This window comes from Clarias gariepinus, chromosome 17, assembly GCF_024256425.1.
Source record: "Clarias gariepinus isolate MV-2021 ecotype Netherlands chromosome 17, CGAR_prim_01v2, whole genome shotgun sequence".
NCBI lineage: Eukaryota > Metazoa > Chordata > Actinopteri > Siluriformes > Clariidae > Clarias > Clarias gariepinus.
The window spans coordinates 29,087,846-29,108,486 of NC_071116.1; the positions used below are offsets into that span (position 1 = coordinate 29,087,846).

The 20,641-nt window shown below is 37.7% G+C and overlaps 1 protein-coding gene across 1 annotated transcript in view; it reads right to left on the minus strand.

The window, feature by feature from the left end:
- Nucleotides 1-10,437: 10,437 nt before the first annotated feature.
- arl15b (ADP-ribosylation factor-like 15b) overlaps nt 10,438-20,641 on the minus strand; it is a 67,655-nt gene continuing 57,451 nt past the window's right edge. Inside the window, exon 5 of the mRNA XM_053516127.1 lies at nt 10,438-11,950. Coding sequence (XP_053372102.1) covers nt 11,798-11,950 — 153 coding nt within the window. The 3' untranslated portion in view covers nt 10,438-11,797. The remainder of the gene's footprint in view (nt 11,951-20,641) is intronic.

A 20,641-nucleotide genomic window follows, 5' to 3' on the forward strand; every position in this document is an offset into this window, starting at 1 on the left:
TGAATTATATCTTTTATCTTGTGTATAATATTCACAGAAAAAAGCAGCATTATTTATTTAAAAGGTGCAATGAACTCCGATTTCTGACCCTTTCATTTTCTCCATCATGTCAAACCGTGTGTGCGCCCGCATGAATTTCTTGCTTTTGTTTTTCCTTATTTATTTTGTCCTTTGTACTTTTACTTCATTTTTCTTTCTTTCATTTCCATCATATTCCTCTTTCACTCTTTAATCATTTCCTTATGTAGTTCATTCTTTCCATATTTCCTGTTTTTATTCTTTGTCCTTCACTGTCCATACTTTCTTCTTCTTTTGTTCATGTCTTTTCCTAAATTCTTTTCTTGTTTATGTTTTTCTTTAGCTAGTTGTGTTCTTTTATTTCTTTAATTTTTTCCTTATATTCTTTCTTTCCTTCCCATTTCAAATGTTTCGTTTTTAATTTAATTATTTCTTCCTCCTTCATTCTCTCCCTGTCTCTCTTTTTGATTTAGTCCTATTTTGATATAAAATTCTTTCTTTTCTTTCTCCCTTCCTCCCTACAGCATTATCTGTTTATCTTTTTATCTCATTTCCTTTCGTTTCTTTTTCCTGGTACTTTCCTCAACTCGACTTCCTCAACTTTTTTTATACTCTATTTCAAACTTTGATTTTTACAGCTTTTAGCTATCCTAAACAATATCTTTCTTTCGCAGCTGTGTGTGTGTGTGTGTGTGTGTGTTTAGCTCACTAATAAATGGATCTGGTTTTGTTTACAGTCAAAGCTGGTCTGTAATTAAACTAAAGCGCGGTCTCCCTTTTTTTCCACACAGAAAAGTTTTTTTTATGTGAATTAAATAATGTGACGGCGTTTAAACATTAAACATGTGTATTTTTCTCCTGTTTTGTGCAAATGAAGGATTTTTGTTAGTGTATTAAAAATGTGCCATAATAATGTGTTGTTTTTGCCGGTAATGTGGCGGAGGCTGTTTGTAGACAACTCCGCTCGGTTTATTTCAGAATGTAAAGGTTAAAATTTATCATAATGTCTTATTACTGTCTCTATAATCTCAGAGTTATTAATGTATAGTTCTTTTTTTTATTGTTCAGTGTACATAAAAATAAACAATGCTGTTTGTAAACATGCAGTATAAGTAAAATGGAAATATGAACTACGAGACTTTGTGTCTTTTATAATTTAACCATATGCATTTTGTAAAAGTAAAAAAAAAGAAAAAAAGCAGACAGTTGAAAAGTTATTTTTTAAAATCCAGCTAAAAAATTGATTTTACATATACTATGTTTTTTCCAATTTTCTCTTTACTCTTCTTTCAGTTTTACTTCCCCCCTCCCCTTCTTTTCATTGCTCCAACAATTTCATTCCCTCTTCCTTATTTTATTTCCTCTTGATATATAGACACACACACATACATATATATACTTACATATATACTGTATATACATATACACACACACACACACACATACATATACACACATATATATACCCACACACACAGTGAGGTCAATTAATATTTAATCCCCCTGAGATTTTGCAAGTTCTCTTACTTAGAAATTATAGAGGGGTCTACAATTTTCAGCATAGGTGCATTTCCACTGTGAGGGCCAGGGGTAGCTCAGTGGTTAAGGCATTGGACTACGGTTCGGAAGATCCCAGGTTCAAACCCCACAACCAAGTTGCCACTGTTGGGCCCTTGAGCAAGGCCCTTAACCCTCAACTGCTCAGATGTATAATGAGATAAAAATTTAAGTCGCTCTGGATAAGAGCATCTGCTAAATCTAAATGTAAAAAGAAAAATCCCGAAATCACGTTGTATGATTTTTTTTACAATTTATTTGTGAATTACTGTCAAACAATTATTTGATCACTTGCTTATCAGCCAGATTTCTGACCCTCACAGACCAGTAATTTTGCTTTTAAATAGTCCAGCTACACTCTGCTCATGATTCTAAATTAGTAGCACCTGTTTGAGGTCGTTAGCTGTCATAAAGACACCTGTGCACCCCACAATCAGCCAAAGTCTAAGTAGCAACATGGGCAAAACCAAAGAGCTGTTAAAAGACAAAGAGACAAAATTGTAGACCTTTACAAAGCTGGAAAGGGCTACGGGGCAATTGCCAAGCAACTTGGTTTAAAAATAATAACTTTTGAAGCAATTGTCAGAAAATGGAAGACGCTAATGATGACTCTCAATGTCTCTTGGACTGGGGCCCCACGGAAGATCTCTCCTCGTCGGGTATCAATGAATGGTGAAGAATCAGCCCAGAACTACACGGGAGGAGCTGATCAATGCCGTGAAGAGAGCTGGGACCGTTGTTTCCAAAGTTACTATCAGTAATACGCTAAGACGTCATGGTTTAAAACCTTGCATCGCACTGAAGGTTCCCCTGCTTAAGTCAGCCCATGTCCAGGCCCATCTGAAGTTTGCCAGGGAATGGGAAAAAGTCATGTGGTCAGATGAGACCAAAGTAGAACTTTTTGGTCTTAACCCCATTCGCCGTGTTTGTAGGAAGAAGATTGATGAGTATCTCCCAATAATACCATACCTACAGTGAAGCATGGGGCTGGGAGCATCATGCTCTGGGGGTGTTTTTCTGCACCTATGCTGAAAATTGTAGACCCCTAATTGTAGTTTACTAATAAATAATAAACAATAAAATGCAATTTAATAAAAAAAATAAGAATAAAAAAGTTTAATTAACAAAACAAAAAATATATAATTGGTCATTTTTCAGTCTGATAACTCTAAATGAACTTCTCGTCTGCGGTAGAGGTAGGTTTTGGTCTTGCCCTCCTGGGACGGCCTTCATGAGCGCCAGTTTCATTATGGTGCTTGACGGATTTTGCAAATGCACTTGACAATACTGTTCTTGCAAGAACTATCACAGAAAGGCTGACCGCTGTGTCTTAAAATAAGAACTAACTGTTGTTTTTGTTGTTGTTACATAATTACCTAATTTCATGTCTGTTATTTTATAGTTTCGAAATCCCAGCATTTTTTCAGTATTGGGTTCAGTATTGGGTTCAGTATTGTTGTAGAATGTAGAAAATATAAGTTACTAAACAAAAACAAAGAAATTTACAAGTGACCCCAAACTTTTGAACGGTAGTGTACAGGTCCTTCTCAAAAAATTTGCATATTGTAATAAAGTTCATTATTTTCTGTAATGTACTGATAAAAATTAGACTTTCATATATTTTAGATTCATTACACACAACTAAAGTAGTTCAAGCCTTTTATTGTTTTAATATTGATGATTTTGGCATACAGCTCATGAAAACCCAAAATTCCTATCTCAAAAAAATAGCATATTTCATCCGACCAATAAAAGAAAAGCGTTTTTAATAAAAAAAAAAAAGTCAACCTTCAAATAATTATGTTCAGTTATGCACTCAAAACTTGGTCGGGAATCCTTTTGCAGAAATGACTGCTTCAGTGGAGCGTGGCATGGAGGCAATCAGCCTGTTGCACTGCTGAGGAGTTATGGAGGCCCAGGATGCTTCGATAGCGGCCTTAAGCTCATCCAGAGTGTTGGGTGTGGGGTCTCTCAACTTTCTCTTTACAATATCCCACAGATTCTCTATGGTCAGGGGAGTTGGCAGGCCAATTGAGCACAGTAATAACATGGTCAGTAAACCATTTACCAGTGGTTTTGGCACTGTGAGCAGGTGCCAGGTTGTGCTGAAAAATTAAATCTCCATAAAGCTTTTCAGCAGATGGAAGCATGAAGTGCTCCAAAATCTCCTGATAGCTAGCTGCATTGACCCTGCCCTTGATAAAACACAGTGGACCAACACCAGCAGCTGACATGGCACCCCAGACCATCACTGACTGTGGGTACTTGACACTGGACTTCAGGCATTTTGGCATTTCCCTCTCCCCAGTCTTCCTCCAGACTCTGGCACCTTGATTTCCGAATGACATGCAAAATTTGCTTTTATCCGAAAAAAGTACTTCTCTGTAGCCCAGGTCAGGCGCTTCTGCCACTGTTTCTGGTTCAGAAGTGGCTTGACCTGGGGAGTGCGGCACCTGTAGCCCATTTCCTGCACACGCCTGTACACGGTGGCTCTGGATGTTTCTACTCCAGACTTAGTCCACTGCTTCCGCAGGTCCCCCAAGGTCTGGAATCGGTCCTTCTCCACAAATCTTCCTCAGGGTCCGGTCACCTCTTCTCGTTGTTTTCTGCCACACCTTTTCCTTCCCACAGACTTCCCACTGAGGTTCCTTGATACAGCACTCTGGGAACAGCCTATTCGTTCAGAAATTTCTTTCTGTGTCTTACCCTTTTGCTTAAGGGGGTCAATGATGGCCTTCTGGACAGCAGTCAGGTCGGCAGTCTTACCCATGATTGCGGTTTTGAGTAATGAACCAGGCTGGGAGTTTTTAAAAGCCTCAGGAATCTTTTTGTTTAGAGTTACTTAGTTGATTCAGATGATTAGGTTAATAGCTCGTTTAGAGAACCTTTTCATGATATGCAAATTTTTTGAGATAGGAATTTTGGGTTTTCATGAGCTGTATGCCAAAATCATCAATATTAAAACAATAAAAGGCTTGAACTACTTCAGTTGTGTGTAATGAATCTAAAATATATGAAAGTCTAATGTTTATCAATACATTACAGAAAATAATGAACTTTATTACAATATGCTATTTTTTTTAGAAGGACCTGTATATAAAAATCACATAAAATAATTTGTAAAATATTTAAAATTAGTTTCAACAACTTGTTGCAGTTTATCAAGAGTTTTAATTAGGGAAGGGAACCAATCATGTTAACAACTGAGATTACTCAGTTAATTTCTTTAGAAGATTAATTGAAGTGTTTGATTTAAATGTATAGTTTATGACCAGGCATAGAATAATATATAAAATATGACAATACACTAATTAATAAGCAAAAAAGGGATAATTTAATTTAATAATAAGAGAAATAGCATAGAACAGAATAATAATTATTAAGTAATAAATTAAAATTTAAAACAAAAAATAATAAATACAAAAAGAAAACAAATAAATCAAAAAGGCTTTTGTCATTTTAAGACATTTTTAAAGCCTTTAAAATAATTTTGGCAATAATATTTTGTCCTTTGTGCTCAGATCATCCTGACACAGAGAGAGAGAGAGAGAGAGAGAGAGAGAGAGAGAGAGAAAAGAGAGCGTAATCATATTTGAAAATGATTACCACAGCAGAGAGATTGTAATCAGAGTCTCTGTGTCTGAGCGTGTTTTGGAAAAATGGAAGGCGCCCTCCATAACTACGTTAATGAAAACGCTGACATGGCAGTTAAAGACATAAAGAGAGAGAGAGAGAGAGAGAGAGAGAACGACAGAAAGAGAGATTGGGAGACGAAGGAGAAACAGAGAGATTGTTTTTTCCCATGGTGGTGGCTGGAGGCCACGCTGCATCTCCTGTGACCTTCACGCCACCAGGCAGGCGGGTTCTGGTGACGGATTATTTATCAGAGTGGAGAGAAATAAAACATTGTAACAGAGGTTTGTAAGACAAGGTGAAGGAAAAAATACTCTTCACCACCAACAAGTGTTACAAGATAAACCAAATAGTAACAGTAATAAAAGTAAAACAAAATCTCAGAACAGACAATGTGGTGTGTTTTGTCTGGAGCTGGTTATCTGTTGTCTGGAGCTTGCCCTGACAGACATCGGCCCGCCGCCCCCCCCGGCTCTGACAGGATATCAATCGGAACGTGCGAGCCAGTCGATGTCTATGAGACAGAGGCAACGGTCAGCCAAGGTCTGAGCACGCAGCTTCAGCATGGCTGGATCTGAAAATAGAAAATAAAATCCACTTCGGGGCATATTGAAACTTTTGCAGACGAAACAGTCTCTCTGTCTCTGTCCAATGTCCATGTTTTGATTTAGGCAGGTTAAAAGCATTGTTTTTTCCTGCACCATAGGTTCTACACACATTACTCAGGCCTTGGTTTAATATTACTCAGTACTCCAAGTACCTTTTTTTTTCTCCACTTGTTTTCAGGGAAGCGTAGAGAACCATGCGCACCCCGTGGAAATATCTGACGCATGTAACAAGTTCTTAGCTTTTTTGTGTTTGTGTAAAAAGACATTTGTTTGCAGTCATTTGTGTTTTGTTAAGCAATGACAGTCAGACGCAAAAGGGAGAAAAAAAGCCTTCCCGTAGTCTTGGATGTGGGATTTACTGTGAGCAAAAATTCCAAGGCCATTGTTTAAGTTTCCATTATTTTTTACATGCACTTTGCTGTTGAACACACACACACACCATGTATATGCAACGTGTATGCTTCTTGTACTTTGTTCAAAAAACAATCCCATTCTTGTGTTCTGTCCTTAATCACGATCCAAGTCGTGCACTTTCATCAGATGGACTAAAACATACTGCAATTAAAAAATGGCTTGTTAGATTCTGTTTATTAAAACATGCCTAATGTTGCTTTGGCATGCGAGGGCCGTTAACTCGTACGTGCGCTCGGCATTAGGGAACAAAAAAAGTCAGCCATTTAGATTTATCATAATCGTTTAAAGTAACAACCGTTCTTAAATTTTATATCTGCTTCATTTGGATCAGCTGTACGCAATAAAAAAAGCTGATAAAACTTCAGACGTACAGAAGAAACTTGTTTAAACCAGGACAGAAAAACTCTGCCGGCCTCTTTTTGTACAGGTGTAATGAGAGCAAAGAGGAGACTTTTTTTTTTTTTTAAGAAGATTAACGTAATTCTGCCTGCCAAACTGACACTGAAGAAAAAGACAGAGATATGAAGAGAGAGAGAGAGAAAGAGGCAGAAAAGAAAAAAGGGTAGATTTAAAGTTTCTGTCTTGCAGACAGCTTTGTGAAGTTTTTCAGACATGGTTCAGGTTTAAGGATTAATCCCAGGTGCTCATCCGTCTGCATGCTAATATCAGTCGAGGACTTGATGCTTGACGGCACAGTGTGAAATTTCTGTCAAAGGTCTTTCCGAGCCAGACGCATTGTCTCACTGCTTCAGAAAAGGTTTTTTTTTTGTTTTTTTTTAATAAGGACTCCCTTGCGGCAGAAATTTAATTAGCATTTTTTATTCTGACACTAAAAAGTCAGACAAAGCCTCTACAATCAACCCTGAGGTGTATAATTTTCTCTCCTCTGAATATTTACAGGTGATGAATGGCACACTTATGGAAAAACTAAAAACGAAGGATTTGATTTCTTTAGAAGCTAAAGCAAATTCCATCTTTTTTTTTCATTAATAACACAGACTGGATGGCGCATGTTCGTGTTCCCTCACATCATGCATGCTTGCTCACATTTTCCACATAAAACAACCAATGGCCATCATGAAACAGAAAAAAAAGACGCATCCCAAAGGCTTTTAGCTTGAGAGCTCGATGCGATGCTGATCCAATACTCTGTGAAGTAGCACGTAGCGATAAATCAGCGCATAGAGTGCGTGGTAACCTTCGACTTTATGAGCATTCACATGGTAATGAAGAGAAATGGAGTGCCGTGCCGTGTGCCCGAGGAAGCTGAAGAGATAAAGCCCTAACGCAGATGACTCATCGGCAAGAAAGGAAATCCTGAGAGAGCGTGAGGGCTCTGGAAGCCGAGAGGGGAAGGGTTCCCTCCATCTGAGTCATTAAAGGGGTCAGGATGACCTAGATAATCTCAAACAAGGCAAGAACTGGTAAAGCTTGTAAGTTTATTAAATGCCAGGAATGAAAAGAAAAAAGTACATCAAGGCCTTCTAGCTTGCCTGCCATCAGTAAGAAAACTAAGGGCTTTGATAGATTAATGTCTAAACTCATAGTGTAATCAGGACTAAAGGTTTTGAACTTCTTGTTTTGGGTTCAAGTCGAATCCACAAAGTGGTAAATTCCTCAGAGTTCGGGTCCAGAGACTCCCGGGAATACATACGACACAGTCTGGAGGGAGAAATTACAACAAAAAACACAATATAAACAAGACCTTCTATATATTACAGAATTTAAGGTATAAGAATTGTTACTCGATAAGTTTTTAAAACCTCAACAGCAATGACTATAAATAACGAATATAATCTAGGCTTTTCTGTCAGTAGATTATTTCGGTATAATAAGCTCTACAACTCAAGTAAACAGATTAAACAGTACTGTCAAATAACAGCGCCAGACTAAATGATTTATTCTGTACCCAGGAGAAACGTAATGTTTATTAGGTTCATACACACAGAAAAGAGAGATGTGTCCATTAGCACCGTCAGCAGGAAATCAACAAATTGAGGGCTGATATTTTGACGTTGTGCCTTGGCAAAGATGTAATCTGACCCTGGCTGGCATCTTTATTTTCTCTGGATATCTTTACCTGTCTTAGTTTGGAGTATAATACTGTCTGTCACTCAGCACACACTAATAAATCGGACGGCTCCATCTGACTTGTTTAAAGGTATAGTTACACAAGCATAGTACCATAATACAGAGAGACAAAGAGAGAGAGAGAGAGAGAGAGAGAAAGAAGCCCCTCCCACTTTGACAGCACAACCAGTTTTGGCTTTCTATTCTCCCAGCTATGTATGGCTGTGGATTTTCCAGGTTCAACCTTTTTTGTTAAGTCGCTTGAGAGACAAATGAAAATTCGGACGGCCCGGACAAATTCATCTGATTATCCTAAGTTATCAGACAGCCAGGACAAATTTATCTGCTTGAGTTATCGATTAGTCCACCAGGTGTTTCGTTAATATATTGATATGCAAAGATTAAAAAAGTAATAACAAATAAAAATAAAGAAAAGAAAAAAACATTGGTGGTAAAAAACATCAGCAAGACTTTATGAAATTGGCATTTTGAAATACTCAATCTATATATATATATATATATATATATATATATATATATTTTTTTTTTTTTTTAATCTTGCATTAACACAGTTTTATGATAAAATATTAAACATAACAGATTCTAATCATTTCTTCTACTTCAGCCTTTATTGTTCATGTTGCTCAGTGAAAATTATGCATAAATTACATATATATATTTAAATATATACACAATTAACAGTTTGTGGCCGACACCATCACGGCCATCACAATCTGTGTTTTCTAGACGTATTTAGATTAGTTCCAGTAAAAAGACAGGCACATGGCCTTCCAAAAACTAAAACAGGAAAAGAAAAAAAAAAAAAAAAAACGAACAGGAAAAAACAACAAAAAAAAACAAGAGTAATCTGTAACAAATGTACAAATTGTGTGAATTATAAAAAGGGAGCTAAATCGGCCAGGAGGCTATTAAAGTGTTATCAAGCGGTACAAAGAATAGATGTTGTGGGTTTCATTAGGGCTTTAGCAGAATTTCTTTTGGTTTTGAAAAGACACCATAATTGTTGGCATGGGAACAATTTGGATTGGAAAGTAAATGGATTGGCACTCAGGTTTGAAGTTGGGAAGAGAGACGGAAAAAAAAAGAATTTAAAAAAGAAAAGGATTAGATGAAGTACACTCCATCTAAACAAGAGGCACTACTGATGATTCGAAAATAATATAGGAGCGCTTTACATTCACAGGCAACAGTAAGAAAATTTACTGAAATCTAACAAGACGTAGAAAAGTGAAGGCGAATTCCTTGACATGTCGAGACCTCAGCATTATCAAGGTTCGATTTGGCAGCTTGGTCAAAAAAAATAATTAAAACTCATCTTATTGTAGTGTTTTTCTCCCCAAAGTTGTTGATGTAATGTAAAAAAAGGCTGTACATTTCATAGGCAAGGTGCTGATTTTTAAGGTGCTGTCTGACTATCATTACTCAGGGTGAACGTAACATCGTCGCCCTTAAACAATCTAAATCCATGTTTCATCTAATTCAATTCAATTTTATTCATATAGCGCTTTTAATAGTAGTCATGGTCTAAAAGCAGCTTCACAAAAATAAAGAAAATTTGAAAAGAAAATTTATGATCCAAAGATTTATCCATACATATTTATCTGTTGACACTGTCTAGCTCTAATCTAATCTTATCTAATCTAATATATGATCCATCTTTATGAATTTTGCGTCAGGTTTTTTTTTTAAATGGAGCCAATCAGCATATAAATCTCGAATGATTGACGGTTATGTACATATTATAAAACATGTCTGATATCAGTGCATGTAAGACTTTGCTAATATTAGAAAAATACTACTTAACATAATTTAGCTGTATCTAGCTACAAGTATTATATTTTGGCTAAAAACGGTCAAAATGAAAGATGGATACATATTTTAATCTCAAAAGATTAAAAGCCCTACAATAAAGGGTGCAATCTTAAAAAAAAAAAAAAAAAAAAAAAAGGATGATGTCAATTAAAAACTGATTAAATACGATTAGACATGATCAAGCACTGTTTCTCATGATCAACATGTTGATATTAGACAGTTATACAAGGTTTATTTTAAATTGTTTGTAATATTATGTGTGAAGTTATTGTAATATTATTTTCCCTAAAACTTAAAAAAAAAAAAAAAAAAAAAATGGGAAAAAAATGCCCAAGCCCTCCTCAGAATTTTCAGAATACCAAGTTTAAAAGTTGCTCAAAAATCTAGTCCTAGTTAAATGTACATTTTACATTTCTGCAACTGGAATGTCAAAGCTTTAATCTCAAGCCCCAAATGGAACCTTATAATACTACGATCACAATGTGTAACTGGCACTACACCGTTCAGGTGATTAATCACTGTTACAGAGAGACGACACACATCTCCGACACACAAAACACTTCCATTTGATATGCTGTGTTTATAAAAAAGTACAAGTACAGATTAACATTACTGAAACGTATCACTAAACCTCAAACAATCCTCCTGAATGATGCATGATTTCTACACTTACACCAGAGAGACATGCAGAAGGAATTCCGCTATTCTGGAATCTTTGTTTGTGGTTTTGGAAATATAGTGGTCATTTCATAGCCGTGATTATTTAAGACTGTTTAATAAGTCACTGTAGTTTGATTACAAAAAATACACATCACATACTTTAAGGCTTTTAAAGTACAAATGTTCATTTGGAACACACACACACACACACACACACACACACACACACTAAATACCGGATGTCGCAAAGGTCTCAGAAGGAATTAACACTTTTTTTCCCCCTTTTTCAAAATATAAGTTTATTTACAAAACATTCTCCAGATGACTGCAGTGTCTTTGGAAACACGCATTCAGAGAAAAAGAGAGAGCGAGAGAGAGTCGTCTCTCCCACTCATAACGTATATTTGTGTATCTGCACTTTGTTTGCGTCCTGATCCAGTCTTTAGAATAATTTCAGTCGTTCTTCTTTTTTCTTAAAAGCCACCTGAAATCACTTTTTTTTTTAAGAAAAAAAAAAAAACAGGAAGACATTTTGATAAAGATTAAAAAATAAAAGTGTTCCTCGCATCTGGAGATTTTTGGGACACCCTGTAGAACAATCTACATATTAAGAAAAACTATCCAGTATCTCTACATACCAAAAAAGTGTTTAACTTTATCAGTTTTGTAGCAATGTGCAACTAGGCGTTTTCTAGCACAGGACATAAAACAAAGAACCGTGTTTACTGTCGAAGTAAATCGAGAGGCAGGAAAAAGTGTGTACTAATACGAAGAACAAAACGTCTCACTTCAAATATGGAATGAGGTGATATAAATTGAGCTGTAAATCTGTGTGTGTTTCCAGCCTGCTTTATTTCTCTCTCTCTCTCTCTCTCTCTCTCTCACACACACACACACACGCACACACACACGCACACACACACGGTCAGTCTCTCGCCTGTGGTGAGGTGGGGATCTGTACTGTCTGGAGTGGAGGATCCTAGGATCCTGTGAAATCTCCCAGCTCATATCCTGCCCGTCTCCTGGTCCTTTTCCTCCAGCAGATGGATGAGTTGGCTGAAGCTCTCCTTTACAGCATCCATGTTGTCCACAGTACTTCCTTCAAGCAACCAGCTCTTCCCCCGAGCCAAAGGTTCCAGCTCAAAATATTTCTTTATCTGTTTGAAGAACCAGGAAAAATACAGTTAGAGAAAAGCATCATACTTTATTGAATTAAATAATTTTGTTTGCCTGAAAAAGCATCAAAAACAGTTCAGTGACGTCTGTGGGTAAGCGGCAGGGCGTGGTTAATGCAAGTGAAGGATGTGAACCCAAAGATAAAGTGTTTTTTGTTTGTGTGCATTTCTTTATTGACATTAAGGATTCCTGTTCCTATACTTTTGCTCATGTAGCTCCTGATGTATACATCAGAAAATTAAAGCTAAAAGTCTGGACTGAGACTAAACAGCTGTGTCCATAAGAAACATTGTCAGAAAAAAGATTAGCTAGGGAGCATAAAGATTGGACTTTGGAGCGATAGAAAAAGGTCATGTGATCTGATCAGTCCAGATTGAGTCTATTCCAGAGCGGTGAGTGTGTCAGGGTAAGAAAGTGGCTCCACGAAGTGGCAGCACAATTGAGCTTGTGTAAAGTTCAATTGCTTTACACAAGCATGCATAGAGCCGCCTGTACAAGCCTATGGAGGCAGTGTTATGATCTGGGGTTGCTTTAGTTGCTCAGGTCTAGGTTCAGCAATGTTATGTGGCAATAAAATAAAGTCAGCTGACGACTTGAATGTACTGAATGAGCAGGTTGTCACATCTATGGAGTTTTTGTTTCCTCTTGGAACAGGTATATTCCAAGTGTGGTTCTGGGAGCATGAGGAATCATTTTCTCACATGAACTAGACACTGCACTGTGCACCGTAATCAAAACTAAAGGCGATCAATGAAACCTTGATCATACTTGCTTGCGTGTCTTTTAAGAAATACTGCAGTTGTAATATATCTGTCTTTAAAACCTTAATCTTACAAAAGTACAAACGTTTCCTGTCCAAGGCATTCGGTCATAAAGAAATTTCAATACACGAGTGAAGGTAAAAAAGTGCGCCAAACAATCAAACTCAAGTCCTGGAAGCAATATAAGTCGGTCTACTTAGAAAACTGAAAGATCATGAGAGAGATCATGAGAGCGGAGAGACCAAGAGAGAAGGTTAACGAATAGTGATTTGTCAAATCAATTGTCATTAACTACTTTGGCAAGACTGCTCAAAGGCAGCCATAGCACAAAGCCACTGGAGAGGCGATAAAAAGAAGAGTAGAATTGCAGAAACATGGAGCCACTTGGCCAAATTTGAGGTAATACACAATGGATCTATTAAGGAACTGCAGTATTAAATATTCCCTCGGATGCAGTATTCTGAGACGAGAGCTTATGGCTGGGTGAAAGTTAAAGGAAAACAATAGACCAGTCCAAACCTTTGCTCTATCATTTATGGCTTACTCAGAAAATTCAACAGCTACCATATGAGGCTCAGGCACAGACAGCAGCACAATGCCAAAAGTCAGCGAAATGTAATTTAGCACAGAAGTGGATGGTTTGTTTGTTTGACCCTGTTTAGGAATATCTCAATACTGACACTCGTGCATTCCAGGATAACAAAGAGGACGAAATCTGTGACGTCCGCCATGAAAGAGGGAACACATGAACACTTGGGCCTGCACAACCACAAACACATCAAGTCCCATATGTGGTCTACCAGTGTGTACAATCGGCTGCCTTAAATTGAGATTCAGAGGTTTGGTGCACAATAAAGTAATGATATGGGTGGGTAGGAAAACAAATATTTGCAAATATTTATCTATGACAAAGTCTGCACACGGTGGTTGTTGTCACCTCACAGCTCCAGGGTCTTCAGTTTGATCCTGAACTTGTTTTATCCTCACCCTGTGTTTTTCTCAAACCACAACAAACAACATGACTTTCAGATTTCACTAAAGATCTGCCACAGAACCTCACACTGCCGATTGGCGACGCCACGTCACACATCACCACTGGGCCTCGCAAGTGTTGCACCATGAAGCTGTAAGGGCACATAATATATCGAGAAAAGTGCTCAAATACCTTGTGGTGGTAGTGGGTGGTTAAGGGATTGGACTTCTGATTGAAACGTCTCAGATTCAAACCCCACCGCCACCAAGTTGCCACTGATGGGCCTTTGAGTATGGCCCTTAACGCTCAGATGTACAAGGAAATAAAAATGTAAGTCACTTTGAATCCGGGCTTAAATGTAAATTTAAGTTCAGCACAAGAACCAAGAACAAAAAGACAGGTTTCTGGATTTTAACACAGAATGTTATGATGGTTGTTCTTGCAGAACATCTGTGGCACAACACAAAACAGCCAAGTACATGCAATAACAGGCCTGTTTGGAAATCAAATTCCACGAGCCAAGGCTACAAACACCCCCCCCCACCCCAAAAAAAGGTTAGATTTTAATTTAAAAAATATATATATAAAATCAGTTTTCAATGTAGCGCTGATCAAACAAAGACTTTACACCAAAACAGCAATATGACAGTAAATGAAATGTTACGTCTTTATCCTGATGTTTCACCTCTGTGACCTGTAAGAACCATCAACCATGAAGGCAGATAAAAAAAAAAAGAGCAAAACTATTCCTATTGCTGGCAAAAGTCTTCTCAACTTGTCTCAGCAATGTAATAAACATCTTTCATGCCTTTAAAAAGGGTTTGCTTTTATATTTGTGGATTTCTTTCAAATATCTCCATTCCATACGAAAATAAAAAAATAAATAAAATAAAGAAACACACTGCATGCCAAGGAGCCAGATATAGACAAGACTGAAACACCAGGCTGATGGAGAAACACACTATTTGCGTGCTTTGGCTGCAATTCTGGAAATGGGCCCGTCATCGCCTGGCCCGTTTTGCACTGTCCCCTGTATACGGAGGGAAAGGGGGCTAGTGAGCATAGTCTTCCTTACCCTGGGCCTCTCGTGCCCTCAACTCCATCAAACTGCCTGACATGGTACACAAGCATCACATCAGTGTCGCGTTCTCATAAACACCCCATCTGTTCTGACAAGCAATAGACAAACAACGTCTAAAAAAAGAGAGACAGAGAGAGAAAAAGAGAGGGAGAGAGTGAGCCCTTTCAGGGAGGGGAAGAAGTAATCAAACAAAACATCCTTTGAGGCAAAGTACCCCCATCATGCCAAGAATGTTGATTAAGATTTCCCTGTGTGAGATTTCATTGCTACAAATGGACACAATCCTGAAAAGACTTGGACAGCACAGACGTGTTTGTCTATTGTCTGAATGCAACTTGTTTAAATCTTAAAAACTGAAATGCAAAAAGTAACCAAGAGAAAAAGGTGGCGATGGGATGTCGGAATGTCGATACGATCCAACAACGAAATAGTGGAACGTCAGCTTGTCGTCAGCACCATGATAATAAACCGTCTGGAGATGACCAGAGTAACATGGAATGGAATGGAATTGAGGCCGGCAATGATTCTTCAAAAATATCTTTAAAAAAATACCCTAATATGAGCTGCTTCATGTTTGAGAAATGAACTCAAGGTCTTGCTGAAATGGGCTTTGACGCAAACTGGTGCATGAGCCAAAAACTGTTACAGTTACATGAGCACGGATCAAACTGTCAGAGAAACAACAACTATAGAGATAATTTAGGCCAATGTTAATAAGGCTTAGGAGAACAACAACAAAAAAAAAACGAAAAAGAAAAATCAGCCTGATTTAGCATTTCCTTACCTTCAAGTCAGGTCAAGTGAACCGTACTATCCTACTTGTCCAAAAGCAAGGATGTACGATACAAGCCAGCCATTTTTCCCCACAGCAAATTAAATAAGTGAGTCTCCAGTGAGATGTGATGAGGCAGCATTTACTACTTTTGCCCTTCAAGAATGGCATGTTATCAATTGGTATTTCACTCTGCTCAATTCCACAGTGAAACAGTATCAAATTCAGACAACACGGTGGAACTTAAGACAGCCGAGATCCGTCAATACTACTTAGCGAATAATGCTAACCTGGCTAAAAAAGCGTCTGCAGCAATATTAAGGCAGATTTCATATTGCTGGAATGAACATTTTAGATCGGAGCAGCTAGATCAACTCTGAATAATGTCGAGTCAGTTTTGCCAATTCCAGTTGCCAGTTTTTTTTTATATTTCAAAACATTTTAATTGGATAATGGAATGCTGACTTTTTCTCAACATTTATTTTCCTAACTGAGCTAAGCAGCTTATGTTTAACGTGACCAGGAAATAAAAATGTTATGTTTCTGATAAGAAACTTTACTTGACATCATGGGCACAAACATGTCAGTAATATAGACTGTTGTGAAAAACATTTGTTAGATTTAAAACCTAAATCTGGTCATATATTCTATTTTCTATTTCCTGGTCAACAAAGGTCAGAAACAAAAACATAAAAAAACATATTTAAGAACTGTTACTACATCAGTCATGTGTTTGTGTCATGACAAGATTTTGGTTATTACAGTTGCCTGACATTCTCAAATTCACCAAACTTGTAATGACCATTTATAAACTCTAAAACTCTCTAAAGCCTTGAAAATGTGTGACCTAACCTTAAAAAATGGCAGCAGCTTCCACACTTAAACATTTTATAAGATTCATTATTGAATGCTATATGTGTAATGTGTTATTTACACATATATGTGCTATATGTGTAGTGACTGCATTAAAATAGTACATTTTTGCTTTGTAACTACATACACTGCCCGTCCAAAATACTAAAACTTAAAGTTCACTGACCATCAGTTGATGTGTGAAAATGATTCCTTACACTCTGAGTCCTGGAATAGGTCCGTACCATCAGGGAAAAGAAACTCTATAGATGTGATAACCCGGTGATTCAGTACATTCGGGTCGTCAGCTGACTTTATTTTATTGACACATAACATTGCTGAGTCTAGACCTCAGCAACTGATCAACCCCAGATCATAACACTGTCTCCAGAGGCTTGTACAGTGGACACTATGCATGATGGGTCTATCTCTGCATGCACTTCCTTTCTTACCCTGACCCTGGTCACACATCACTCTGGAATAGGGTCAGTCTGGACTCATCAGGTCTCATGACCTTTTCCATTGCTCCAAAGTCCAGTCCAATTTTCCCTGATGAGTCTCACTAACAAGTGTTTTTTTTCCACTTTTAAACATATAGCTATGAGTCTTTTACTATGCATTTTTGCTAAGCATTTAAGGTGACCTCCATTCATGATTTTTTTTAATTACATTAGAAAAAGTTGAAAGTTCAGCACTATTTTTCCAAGTTTTAATAACATGTTAGAAAGAAAGATGTTAAATAAATTCCAGTAATTTTAAATCTCTTTAATCGTTTTTAGGAATTGATGCAGGGCAATAATTTGACCCTTCCAAAGTGGTGACTCCACTTTATGGTGTATTTTGGAGTAAAGAAGTTGAGCATAACTGTCAATTTTTGTTTTCACTATAGATACGATCGCCACATGCCAAGCCCGAGTATGATTTCTTTCACCTCTGTACATCACTGGTGGCCAGCTTTAACATTAGTGTTGCTGTTCCATTCCCAAATATACACGTGTACCCACACACTCCGACACACTTGGTGGCAGCACGCACCCATTTGGTTTAAAATCCACCATTAAACAAACACAAACAGAAGTACAAGGCATTCAACCTTTACACCATTATACCTAATAGTGCTAAAATGAAAAAAAAAAGGAGAAAAAGTCCATAGAGACCATCAGCTATGACTGTAGAGTTCAATGCTGCGCAAATGTTCAAATTTTATGGGAAGACGGGAAACTAATTTATGACCCCACATTCCAACCAGCAGTCAATTTTCTGTACTTTGATAGAGCTAGTTTTCATATTTGATTCGAACCCTGCCTGAGTATGCTGTACTGAGCTCTGTGCATAGTACAGTGTTCACATTACACAAACGTGCCAAGTCCCTAGTGTAAAAGCATCATCAGTGTACTAATAACTCAGATTTATTAATAGCAGACCAAAAAAAACAACAAAAGTTGCAATATGCTGTTCAGCAGCATGTTGCCTGAACCAACATGCACATGCACCACTGACCAAATAACAACCTGGTCACATTTTCAGCTCATTTCAACTGTCCATGCATTATATCTAAAAATCGAGCTTGCTATAGCAACATCATTTCCTGTTGCAGGTTGTTAGGATAGTGGTGGCTGAATTCTTAACCCTTTCTGCTTCAGTGGTGCTCCTTCACATGCTACATCATGACCCTTAACTGTAACCACCCCAGCTTCATAACAAGCTGCGTTATTCACCACAGAAACCATTTTACTGTCAAGTGTATGTGAAAATAAAGTCTTCCTTTTTGCGTGTAGTAGGATGAAAAGTATATAGTATGTATAATGTATAGTATTTGGTTTCTTATGTGTACCTTGAACACTGTGGTGTTGAAACTACTTGGCTGAGGGGATAAAATTAAGTCCACCTGTGAGTCCAAGCTAGTGATTTGCTTGTCTGTGTCTTCATGATGCAGTGCTGAGTCAGGGAACCCTGTAGTTAATCTCTTTCTCGCATACACACACATAATAACAGACATGTATATATACACATATGCACACACGCACAGCATTTCCTCTTGTTATAGTGAGGAAAATCAGCCATTATTTCTGTAACTGATGCAAGTTTCTGTTTGGAGTGCATGCCCCAGTCCGTGGCGCTCAACATCACGTCATCTGAGTGGAATTTAATGAGATCCACTTAGAAGATCCACTCTATCATACTTAAGAAACCGACAAGCGACATCATGATGTGTCTTTGAGTACCGACAGGTGACCTGCGGGCAAGCTCACGTGTAGACGTAATACTCTTGATATGATCAAAACACTCATCTGAAATCCATCAGACAGCCGTAGAAAACACAGACGTCCCACCCACGCACTGAGTACTCTCGCTGATATAGTCCTGCTCCTGCACGATGTAATGAAATTATAGCTCATGATTGATTTGGCTTGTTACCTCACGGTGCACACAATTACACACACGGAGCGATAGCAGGAACAATCAGCTTTGCCATTTTTCCAAGCCATGTGCACCATTACAGAGTTTTTTTTTTTTTTAAAGCATAATTAATGTCAGGAACTACAACTTAGACAGCCTTGACATTCCAGTGAAGTATCTTACACTACTCTGATGGTTTTCTCAGCAAAAACACCCAGAGGATTTTCACAATTTTTGCTCTCAACACCTCAAATCTGGTAATTAAGTGCTGAATATCTGGCACAGTTGATCAGGGAGCTGGATTCTAACAAACATTTGGCCTGGATGAAGAGCTTTGATGACTGGGCTGGGAATCACTGAGCTAGATCAGTTCATCAACTAATCACAAACTAATTATCAAGTCCTCTGTAAGTTGGATGAGTGCCGTGAGAGCCGGAGACTCAATACGGTACTTGTCCGCTCAGAAGCACAAAAATTACCCCTTTAAACTCTCAAAAACCGATACCAGTATACATTTGATATCACGCTTATGTAATCATAAAAATGCTCCGATACCAGCATCCAATACCCTGTTGTAGTATGAAATGTATTTCTAGTGTACAGGAAGAATATTGCGTTAACAAACAAGAAATTACGATTTTTCATGACTGATTAAGGAAATCAAAGCAAAGCAGACCGTAAGCTCTGACCAGGAAGAATCAACAAGAGAAAGCACCGCATTTTTTCACAATGGACAAAAAGTGATAAAACATCATAAACATAAAAGTCAGCATGAAAGTTTTTGGCTCGGAGCAATAAAAACTGCAGAAAACAACGTCTAAGCTTTAAAAACATATCTACAACAAGGAATCCTAAAGAAATGTAAACTAGATTGTAAAAACTAGATTGAAGTTCTTCAGAAGTGAAACATAACCTGGTCTTTGTTTCAAACTAACTCATGCAACTAAATGCACTATACAGAGTACGTGTATGAAGACACAAGCAATTTTAATGCCGCTATTTAAAACAAAAATAGTGCTTGATAACGTTCATTAATGTTACTTGACTGACTGTTAATAATTATGATGTAAATGAAAATAAATGCTACTGAGGCATCCTTAAACAAAACCACTATGCTGGCAAATCAAGAGGACTAGGCGTAGCTTGTGGTGTGGCTAACTGTACTCCTGCGGCTTGAGTGCGTGTTAAGATCGTTTTAAAGAAAACCACAGAGCTGTCCACAACTGCTCAAATCCTGTAGTTCTTCATTTACATACAAGGAACAATATATCACGGAGAGCTGAAAAAAGTCTGTTGCTAGAGAATTCTCTGAGGAGCAACATTCCTGGTGAAGTAACTCATGACCTAGAGCTTTGGCCAAAATCAAGTTCATGTTTCAAAACAAAAAATGTGCTAGCCAAGCAGAGTGACTATATGTTTTCTCATACATGTTCCGTCCATGGAAATATTGCTTAACCACTGGCATAGAAGCATCACGATTCGCTGCACTGGGACGTTTACGACACTAATCAAAGACTGCCGAGAAGTCAGACAACTTGTGCTCTACATTTTATAAGATCCCTGCAGGACATAACAGTTGGAACTTTTTTTTCCAACTGGTTTTAAAGCCTCAATGTTAAATGTCTTGTTTTGTAAGACAATATATCCTGCAGCCAAACCCTTTTAGAATACAATCACATGGAAACCATGGAGAGCCGAATATTCGAAGGCCCGTTTGGTACAAAAAAATCAAGTATCAAGTTGTAGTGTTAAATATCCAGGAAAATGTCTTCATTGCAGGTGATAAGCTGGCAAAGAGTAGTGCAAATGTTAAAAGGGGCAAAGTTATAATCG